General features: G+C 37.7%; 1 protein-coding gene across 1 annotated transcript; it reads right to left on the bottom strand.

The window, feature by feature from the left end:
- On the bottom strand, positions 1-6688 carry LOC110625594. The gene is made up of 5 exons (XM_021771229.1): positions 6154-6688; positions 5810-6030; positions 5586-5704; positions 5154-5345; positions 1-463 (listed from the first exon to the last, which is right to left on the bottom strand). The coding sequence occupies exons 1-5, from the start codon at positions 6686-6688 to the stop codon at positions 1-3; spliced, it is 1530 nt and encodes a 509-aa protein (XP_021626921.1).
- Positions 6689-11024: the final 4336 nt, after the last annotated feature.

The raw sequence follows: 11024 nt of genomic DNA, 5'->3' as shown, positions 1-11024 counted from the left end.
TTAATTTGGTTGTGCCTTAGTGCCTTGTGAGAGAAGCATATATAGTTCTTCATTAATGGAGCCATGGAGGTAGACGATATTGATATCCAGTTGGTGGATTGGCCATTGTCTGGAAACTGCTATGGCAAAAAATAGGCGAATGGTGACCATTTTTGCTACGGGAAAGAAGCTCTCAGTGTAATCAATTCTTTCAAGCTGATTGAATCCCTTGGCTACTAACCTGACTTTATATCTGTCAATTGAGCCATCAACTTTTCTTTTGATTTTGTACACCCATTTAGAAGTGATAGGCTTTTTGTGTATAGGGAATAAGACAAGTTCCCAAGTAGAATTTTTCTCCAGAGCTTTCAATTCCATATCCATGGCTCTTACGCAATTTTCATCTATCTTTGCTTGTTCATAAGAATATGGTTCATGTGTTAAAGATAGTAATGCTACAAACTCTTGATGTGCAGGTGTAAAACTGTTAGGAAACCCAGAAATTTATTGCAACTCAAATACGCAGCGGAAAAATTAAAAATCTCTATTTTCCTTCCCGGGATCTGTGTGCTTCGTTTATTTTGAAGAGAAGGATACGAGACTAACCTATTAGACTCGACGAGAAGATACTATTGCAGACTGATGGTGCTGCTTTTCCAATGAACACCCTCTATGGTATTCACACGAACGTCTTCTATTCTACTAGAGTGTTAGCTCTCTCAAGAGGGATAAACTATGTGCTCCCGATCTGCAACTCAAAATGAATTCTCAAAAACATTACTTCCACTTCGTAGAAGCAGTTTTTATTCGTTTTTAGTATTTTGTTTTCCCACAACTCTTTTCGTGAAAGAGTTGTGTTCATAACCCACTATCACGATCTTGCAGATACTCAAATATCTTATGTGATAGAGTTGTGTTCATAACCAACTATCACAATCTCGCAAATACTCAAATATCTTATGTGATAGAGTCCTTTATCTGTAACAGTTACAGATAGACTGCAGATCCTTTTAAATGTTATTATCTTATAATAATAAATAATTAATATTAATAATAATAATACTTTATCATTATCAATTATATTAATGGGCTTTGTGCTTTTAGCCCATTAATATGACATAGCATGTCAACAACGTTTTTTTGTTTGTGACCCAATAGGCTCACATTAATTGGTAATAGGCCTAGTCCTACAAGGCCCATAAATCATAAGCGGCCTCTAACAAGACATTATGACTACCCAATTAATATGAGAATCGATAGTCCGATAAAGCCTAATAAATAGAACATGTATTAATCCCTTTGTCACACAATATCTAGTTTGAACATAAGTCATGGTCAATGTCAAACTTATAATGTTCAAACTTATGATTTCTCGATCTCTAAGTAGACTGATAAAATCAAATAATATTGATCACACTATCAATTCATTTGAGCACAGCCATGCATTTCTCAGTCTCACTTATCGAGGGGCCTAGAAGATATCTCTCTCAAAGAGAGGAATAAATTCTATCTTGATTGTTCAATATCCTCTACATAATTTCTATTATGCTCAATCATAACCTTTATGATTGTCCGATTAAAGACAATGTTTGGTTATGTCAAAACTTAACAGTCCATGTTGGAAACTATGACAATCTCAAGTCAAAGGATTAAGACATAACTACTTTGAGATTCACTTATGACAATAACCCATGTAGTGATCTCAGTGAGGGTCCATCCAATATTTTGTTCTCTAACAAGTATCTATGATTATTGAATTATATCAACATATACATAATCATCTCATGATTATCAATCAATAACCATACTAGTTATATTTTATTATTATCAACATAATAATAAGTAAACAGGGATGTTAATCATTATTATGTAACATGCAAACAAATAATAACGATAGTAAAAACCTCTTTTATTAATAACCAAAACGACATACAAAAAGGTTCAAGATAATGGTCTAGGGCAAATACACTAACAAAAACAAAGATGGTTTGAAGAAATTTGAATTAATGATGTACCTGAAGGTGGACTCAGACTGTCAGAGCGATTTTGTAGGACACAGGTTGTATCTTGAGCTATTACCACAAAATCATTTAACCAACTTGGTTTTTGATGATTCCTTGAACTCCTTTGAATCTGTTCATTTGTAACGAAATTCTGTTGTAGGCCTAAGGGTGAGATCGGATAGTGTTGTAGGTTTGAAGGTGAGGTCGGATGGTGTTGTAGGTCTGACGCTGAGGTCAAATGATGTGGTAGGTCTGAAGGTGAGGTCGGATGGGGTGTAAGGTGGGTGTCATAAGGCTGTGATACTTCTGTTTCAGATTCTTCTTAAATTGATATAGGGTAAGAGGGATTAAGATCTGTCTGGTTTTGTGTTTGGTTGGGAAAGATGGATTCATGAAAGAGAACGTCTCTAGATATACATATGGTCTTGCTATTAAGGTCATACAATTTGTATGCCTCATTTCTTGTGGCAAACTCTAGAAAAATGCATTTAGTTGCTCTAGGTTCAAACTTAGTTTTGTGAGGTCTTACATTAGTTGCATAGCACACACATCCAAAAGATCATAGTATGCTATAATTTGGTACTTTGTTTCATGAATCCATCCAAAAGATGGATTCATGAAAAAGAACGTCTCTAGATATACATATGGTCTTGCTATTAAGCTCATACAGTTTGTATGCCTCATTTCTTGTGGCAAACTCCAGAAAAATGCATTTAGTTGCTCTGGGTTCAAACTTGATTTTATGAGATCTTACATTAGTTACATAGCATACACATCCAAAAGATCATAGTATGCTATAATTTGGTACTCTGTTGTTGAGAAGTTCATAGGGAGTCTTCCAATTAATGACCTATTTATTAGATAAGTGGCATGTAAGATTGCCTCTGTAATACCCGGCTAAACTCCAGCATTGGAATTCTCACTTTCCGGCGGAATCTCCATTGAAATCTAGAATCTCGAAGCTGGAATTTTTAGAAGAGTAAAATAAGATTTTCATAAAATGAATTTTGGTTTTATTGTTTGGAAATTTTGTTAAGGAAATAAAAGAGTTTTAGTGGAATCCCCAGGTTCGGCCGTCGAACTTTCAAGGTTCGGCTGTCGCAGGTAGTTCCTCCAACCTCCTATAAGAGGCCTTCAGCCCAAAAATGAGAGAGCTTTCTCTCCATTTTCGGGCAGAGGTGAGTTCATGCCCGTCCTTTGATGTTCTTGCTTAGATTTCTTCAAATTTCTCAAAGAATTCATGAGCTTTCCCTTGTTTTTGAAGATTTGAGTTCAAATCTAGAGTTTTAAACCTTGGAGACCTCTGGAGATTGATTTTTCTCATCTCCAAGTTTGGGTTGCTGCCACCTTTGTGTATCCAAGAGGTGAGTTTGAATCTTTGCTTTTCTTCTATTTTCTAGAAGTTTTCAACAAGTTTTAAAGGGGTTTAAGGGTTATTGATGCATGCAAATGGTTAAACCTAAGTTTTAGGGTTTGTATTAGTTTTGATGATAAATGTTCCTCTTGTGTTGTTTGATAGGGATTATGCTAGTTTTTATGTCCCTTATGAATGTTTATGAGTTGTTGGGTGTGAGGATCGGAGTGTTTGGTGGCTGTGTGCATAGAGCAGAATCAAGTTTGCCTTGCTGGAGAACCCAGGTTCGGCCGCCGAAGCAAAGTTCGGTCGCCGAACCTGCTTGTGGAGGCAGCCTTTTGGCCGCTTAACCCGCCTCTGAAGGTTCCAACCTTCGGATCTGTGTGGGGTTTAGGCCGCCGAACCTGCCTCTGAAAGTCATTAACTTTTGGATCTGTGTGGAGTTTAGGCCGCCGAACCTGCCCCCGAAAGTCACTGACTTTTGGATCTGTGAGGGACGTTCGGCCGCTGAACCTACAGTCGAAAGTCTCCTGCCCAGCCTTCCCCTGTTTGCTTTATATGCATATTTTGGTATGTCTTAGGGGGTTCTTGGGGAGTTGTTTAGGGTCTTGTAAAGGTTATATTTGGTTCCTCATTTGAGTCCATCTGTATAGGATCAGACTTGGGAGACCATAGAGGCCTGCAGTGAAATAACTGTGTCAGTGTTAGGCGAGCGTCAGCCTGAGGTGAGTAGAACTGAACTGATCTATTATTTTTAAAGAAATCAAACTATTTAAGCATGCTCATGCATCGCAAATGCCATGTATATGTATTAGGTTGTTTGCATTAGAATTCACGAATATGATGCATTGCATAATTTACTGTTGATGTAGATGGATGTTGGATGATCCACTAGTCCTCGAGTATGATATGTTATGATGGATATAGAAATACCAGGGCTGCCCATTTTACGCCCCTAGCACTATGTAAGGGAAAGACCAGGGCAGCCCATTCTACGCCCCTGGCATTATGGATATGTTATGATATATTTAAGAGGAAGTCTTGAGGAGCATCCGTCGTGGGCCGGGCACTATTGGAATTTGTAGAGGGTTACTGGTGACAAATCCATCTTGATGTGAATTGTTTGTGTTGTGACGCATTTCATTCGATCATATGTTTATTGAACTATTTTTATGTTCTGCTCACTAGGCTCTTGTAGCTTATTCCTTTCCCCTAACTCCAGGTGTGCAGGATCAGAATTAGCTCTGGGAAGCCAGTTGAGTTGCTGGTATAGTCCTTTGTAATCGTATAGGTGTAGACATGTATTATTTTTGTTATGGTTTTAGAATTATGCTTTGCCCTAGTGGTTATCTAGTAATCCATGTCTTCATAGTCTTTATGTAAAAGTTTTAATTATGAGTTATGTTTGAACCAAGCTTGAGGCATGTGATGTTTACCATAGTGGAGCTTTTGATGAGAGCTCTAGTATGGGTTTATGTTTTCAGTTTGATACATGCACAGGCCGAGCCTTGGTTCATGAAATATTTATGTTTTTGTCTTATCGTGTGATCATGTATGGGATTTTTATCAGGTACACAGGATGTATAGTAGGCTTGCTACGGGCTCCGGCGACCTTAAGTCGATCTGAACCCTAGCGCCGGTAGCGGTCCGGTTTCCGGGTCGTTACAGCCTCTCCCCAGAAATTCTTTAGCAAGCCAAAATGGAACATCAAAGCTCTAGCTATTTTTAGAAGGGTTTTATGCTTCCTTTCTACAACCCCGTTCTGATAGGTGTATAGGCTGTCATTTTTTTTATGGATAATGCCATATTGTTGAAACAATTTCATTGTCTCAAATCCCAAGAATTCTGCCCCATTATCTGTCCTTATGTGTTTCACAGTGGCTTGGTATTGTGTTGAATCATTTTGAGAAAAGTGAAGAGGAGTGAATGGACTTGAAACTTGTTTTGCATCAGGTATGTCCATGTCGATCTGCTGTAGTTGTCCACTATGGTTAAGAAGTATGAGGCACCTGTAAAAACAAGTCAGTGGTAAGGTCCTCAGATGTCTCTGTGTAAAAGGTGAAAAATAATGGGATTGAGCCTTTTGGAAATGGCAGTCTTGACTTTTTGGCAAGAGGACATATGTGACATAGTGACATTGATACATCACAGTTAAAGCCCTATATATGAGCAAGCTTTGATATGAAAGCATGGCCAAATCTTATGTGCCATAGAGAAGTATCCCTTTTATTCATTTTGAAATCAGTTACATCATTAAGACATTAGCCTTTTCTGATACATGTCTTATTACAGAGAATGAACTGATACTGATCTTGTATAATCCTTCATGAAGGTGTCCCACAGCAACCAACTCTTTAGTCCAAAGGTCCTATAACTCACAGTAATTCAGATAAAAAATCACATAAACATTAGAATCCTTTAGAAGTTGTTGAACCAAAAAGAGGTTGTGTTTGAAACCTAGTATGAGAAGTACATTTTGCAATATCAGGTTAGTTTTAAGTCTGTCCTCGCCAATTCTTTGAACCTCTTTAGTTAATCCATCAGGTAGTGACACAATTATGGATTTAGTTACAGGCTTGGTGTTTTGTAAAAGTATAAGGGAAGAACATATATGAGATGTAGCACCACTATCTATGATCCAATTACTAATATTAATAGAACGAACATAAACAGAAAAATTTTGAGTGCATTTACCTGCAAATCCAGTAAATGCAGGATAGTTGGCCTCCTAGACTCCTTTGCCTTTTATCATCTTGCTCAATTCTTGCTAAATTATGCTAGTGATAGTGACAGTTAATTCTTCTTTACGGGCTTTACCTGGCTTAACCTCAAGTGTGCTATCACAGGTATCTTCTACAGCATTTGCGAACTGCTTCATTTTCTTTTGTTTGAACCATTTAGGATATCTAATTAGCTTGAAACAAGAGTCCTTATTGTGCCTTGTGTTTTTGCAGTGATCGCAGAATCTTTCTTCTTTCTTTTTGGTCTCCCTTCTCTTGAATGATGTTTTATAGCTTGTGTTCTCCCTATTATTACCTTGTGTCTTAGCCATCATGGCCATGGAACCATCTGTCACGTCTGGTGTAAAGGTGTTAGCCTCTCTTTGTTTTTCAATCCTCAATACCATGGCATGTGCTTGATTCACCAGGGAAAACAAATCCAAGAGGAGGATTTGGTTCCTAATGTGATCATATAATGAATTTAGTCCTATGAGGAACTGGATCAATTTGTCGCTTTCACAGATTTCACTCATTTCCTTTGCAGCACCACAAGTACATACAAGAAATAGTCTGACACAAGATAATTCATCCCAAACTTTCTTGAATTTAGTAAAGTAAACCATTACATTCATGTTACCTTGTTGGAATGAGCTGATTTCTCTTACGATCTGGTAGATCTGAGGTTCATTGCTGCCTCCAAAGTGTTGAGCCAACTCTTCCCATAGTTCATGAGAAGTTGTGGTATATAGAAAGGCCTCTACGATTTCTTTGGAAATAGAGTTAAGAATCTAAGAAATCACCATGCTGTCGACTTCCTACCATTGCTCAAAATCCTGAGAGCTTCCTCAGGTTTCTTGTGTTTTCCGGTGACAAAGCCAACCTTATCCTTAGCTCGCAATGCGATCAGCATCAATCTGCTCTAGGTCAGGTAGTTCTCTTCAGTGAGCAGTACGCTCACCAACACTGCTCCTGGAGAATCAGAATTATATAGAGTGAGGTGGCCCTTCTAAATCACAGTAAGGATCATGTCGCTGGTACTAGCCATGGCTGCTACAGAAACTTGATCATCAAGCTCTAATACCATGTGCAGACTGTAATAATGATAATAAAAAATAAAAGAGAGGAAAAATTCATGTTTATTGCTTACTCTATGTTAACTTATATATACAAGAGTGGAAACTGCTAGAATGATCTAGAGAATCTTCTCAACAAAATGCTAACTACTTTCATAACTAACTACTCATTTTTCCGCTTAAATTTTTTGCATGTGGAAGGCGTGACTTTTCAGTTTGGCATCAGTTCGGTGTTTTCCAGTTCGACATTAGCTTGGCATTTTTCAGTTTGGTATTAGCTCGGTGTTTTTCAATTAGACATAGTCTCGGGGAAGTCGTCTCTGTACACTTCCTTATACATACCGTTTCATTAATCTCATACTTGTGTGCTGCGTTTTATTTATTGGCCATTATTCTTTCAATGTTATAAAAGAAGATTAAAAAAAATAGTTGAATGGATAATTGAGATGCTCTGCTTGATGTTTTAACTAGCAAAGAAGTTTGATTTGTACAGGTTGTTTGAGTTTATAGCCATGCATGTAACAAATTACTCCGTTCTTTAAGCTTCAATAGTGTTTCTAGCACTTCTTAGTGGCGGTTAGGAGTTTTGGTACGTTGGCACTTATTGTCTTCTTCTATTATGACCCATTACCTACTAGGGTTTCTATTTTAATGGGTTTAGGCCTATACTTGTTAGTAGCAGGTAGTGATTTTTTTCCTAGATCTTAAAATTTAAACACTGAATCTTGTTTCCATACTTAATTTAATAAAATTATTTTTATCCTTAACAAAAAAAAACTAGCAACTTGTTTTTAACGTTCAAAAAGTTAAAGTTATCATCAAATCACTTGAAGTGATGCAAAAAGGACCCTACCCACTTTTACATAGTTGGAGTGCTCAAATCGACGTTTTTGATTGTATATGTTTGTCACTAATGCACTTGACTCGTCGCTAGAATTTACACTCATATAATGATTTTTAATATATGTCTCCGTTTCTATATTATAAAAAATATTTTTTTAATATTTAAAATATAAAAAAATAATTAGCAAAAAATATTTTTTTATTAAAAAATTAAATCATTTTTAATAAAAATAACTTTATTTTTTTAAAAGAGAAAGTCATTTTATAGATTTTGACAATTTTATTAACACTATTATATATATATTTATTAATATTCTTTATTTTTTGAATTATAATCAAAGAATGGAAATAAATTATTTTTTTAAAAATACTTTTTATATATAAATTATTTTTCGTAAATAAATTGAGTTTAAAAAGAGTTGTATTTATTTTTTAAAATATGAGTATTAATGTATATGAGTTTTGAATTATGGGTATCTAATCCTTAGTTATGGTATTGTGTGTAATTCAATACTGATTTTAGAGTATGTTTACTTCACAAAAAATATATTTTACATTTTTCAGCATTTAAAACATTCTAAAAAAATTAATAGATGGTGATGTTTGAGATCTGAGATCTAAGAATAGATTTAGATTCGGGTGAGTTTTGATAAGCTTAATTTCTATTTTCCTCCTTCTTCCTTTTATTTTTATTCCTTTTTTGTCTTTTTTGGGTGTTTAATTACCGTTTTACATCCGTAACTCTCTGTCACATTTACACGAATAGCTCGTGCAGACGTATTGCGTCATTGCCCTCGTTAGGTGGCTATTTAATTCTCTCGATATTGCAGGCTTTGTCTCTATATGGAGGCTGATTGATATTTGGGACAAAATGTCCCGGTCTATTCAAGTCCTACTCGATTTGCGAAGACAGACCCTAAATCTGTATGAGGCTTGTTCTTTCACTGTGTATTGGGCCAACATTCAGTCCGACCTGGTTTCTTTCGCTTGGGCTGTGTTAGGCCCAATTGCCTGGCGCTCGACAGTCATTAAGTGCCCTTTTACTGCCTTATTAATTATTTTATAATTACTGAGGGGGTAAATTTTGAAATCCCCTATTATTTTTGTGTGGCTCAAGGAGTGAGTTCTGTCAAACGTCATTTCTTTTGTCTTCCCTAATTTCGAATTTCACTTTCACTCGTTGCTCTTCCTCTTGCATCGCCTCTGCCATTTCGCACCCCTTCTCTCCATTATCGTGGTTCTCCAATTAGAGGTACATTGTCGCTCTTCTCATGGCTTCTACTGAGATACTCGCGATGGGCGGTTTAGCCTCCTCTGTCACTCCTTCCTCCCTTTTTCATCATTTCTTTCGTGACTTGGTAGATACCGTGATCTTTAGGATTAGGGCACCTCTGCATAATGAGTGAATCTTCCTCCCCAATCCACCACCTATGGGTTTGGTTAATGCTCATCAAGGCCACAATTTGATCTTTTTCGTCAAACAATACGAATTAGGGTTAGTTTTTCCCTTTACCCCCTTTTTCATTGAGGTCTTTCAACATTTTAGAGTTACTCTCCAAATGTTGTCTCCTAACTCCATCCTATTTATGTGTTACTTCAAGTCTATCTATCTGTGTTGGGGTTTTATCCCTTCTATTGATTTATTCTCTGCCTTCTTTCATTTAGTTAGGTCTTCCCACAAGTTCTATTATTTTGGTCTTCGAACTGGGTTATCCATCTTTACTAGGTATAAAAACTCGATTAAAGGCTGGGTAGAGCACTTCGTCATTGTCGAGTTGAAGGAGAGCTTAGGGATTGAGTGGGATGTTGGCCTTTCTTAGGGGAAGGTGCCTCAAGGTTGCAAAGAATTTCCTATAAACCTCATAGATCATATATGCCCTTTTCAACTGACCTATGTAAAAAAAAAAATGATGTCAAAAAGTGCATGTTCATGTCCAACCTATAGGACTATCAACAAGCTGGTACCTTTAAGTTTTCATCTTGTATTTTTCTTTTTCCATTTTAAGTTCTGACTGAATTTGTGTTTCTTTTTCAGCTTTTGATATTGCCGATGGACAAAACCAAGCTCTCCAAGAACTTCACCCTATCTCAAGAGAACATAAAGGACACTTTGGCTGCTTTTAAGGCTAACAAATCTATTGCCGATGAGACTAGAGAGGTTTTTCAGGCCGCGACTCTAGTGTCGTCAGCTCATCCTTCTGCTCGCACTCCTGCACCTTCATTGGCTTTAGTGCTGATGTCAAGAGGTTTTCGTTTTGCAGCCCCTAGGACATCGGTCCCTTTTAAGATGCTGGCCTCCTCTAAGGCTCTTGCTACCCCAAAGGAGGTCCTTAAGGAGCCCATTATCATCAGTGAGTCAAAAGAGGACAGCTCAGAGGAGGGCACCAGGTCTCCAACTCTGAGTGTCTCTCCTATTCGGGCTATAGGTAATATCATCATAGGGGGTCGGGTTGCCAATTGCGCTAGGACCTTGAAACTTGTGGAGGTAGGCCCCCTTTCATCGATAAGGGAAAGAAGGCAGTGGAGAATCTGTCTTCTGCCCCTGACAATGATTTGTTGAATGGTGCTGATGTAATACCCGGCTAGATTCCGGCATCGGAATCCCTACCTTCTGGCAGAATCTCCGTTGGAATCTGGAATTTCTGAAGAATGCTAAAGGCTCCTAGAGGGGTAAAATGTGTTTTCTAAAATGTTTTCACATGATTTCATGGTTTTAAATGAAAAAGAATTGAGTTTGAAAAGAAAAAGACCAAGGAGGCGTTTGCCAGGTTCGGCCGCCGAAAGTGAAGTTCGGCCGCCAAACATGGAAAGGCTTCGGGAGTGCTTTTGGCCTCCGAAAGTCTTGTTTGAACGAGCCAAGGTTCGGCCGCCGAACCTCAAGTTCGGCCGCCGAACATGCATGAGTTTAGGGGGCACGTTAGGCTGCCGAAGGTCTTTGACCAGACTACCTATAAAGGGCCCTCAGATCGGAAATGGGCGAGTTTTCTCCCCATTCTCGAGCTCAGGTGAGTTTTTGTCCTCCCTTGGCCGTTTTCATGTTTTTCTTCATCTC

The sequence above is a fragment of the Manihot esculenta genome, chromosome 11, assembly GCF_001659605.2.
Source record: "Manihot esculenta cultivar AM560-2 chromosome 11, M.esculenta_v8, whole genome shotgun sequence".
Lineage (NCBI taxonomy): Eukaryota > Viridiplantae > Streptophyta > Magnoliopsida > Malpighiales > Euphorbiaceae > Manihot > Manihot esculenta.
The sequence above is the reverse complement of the archived record's forward strand: the minus strand, read 5'-3'. Positions and strand labels throughout refer to the sequence as shown.

What these genes read in the sequence shown, in the direction of transcription:
- LOC110625594 (XM_021771229.1), bottom strand. Translation starts at nt 6,688, where the DNA reads ATGAATGTAATGGTTTACTTTACTAAATTCAAGAAAGTTTGGGATGAA. An exon ending in CACACTTGAGGTTAAGCCAG is followed by an intron (nt 6,031 to 6,153) that starts GTAAAGCCCGTA and finishes CTGGATTTGCAG; the next exon opens with GTAAATGCACTCAAAATTTT. An exon ending in AAGGCTAATGTCTTAATGAT is followed by an intron (nt 5,346 to 5,585) that starts GTAACTGATTTC and finishes TTGTTTTTACAG; the next exon opens with GTGCCTCATACTTCTTAACC.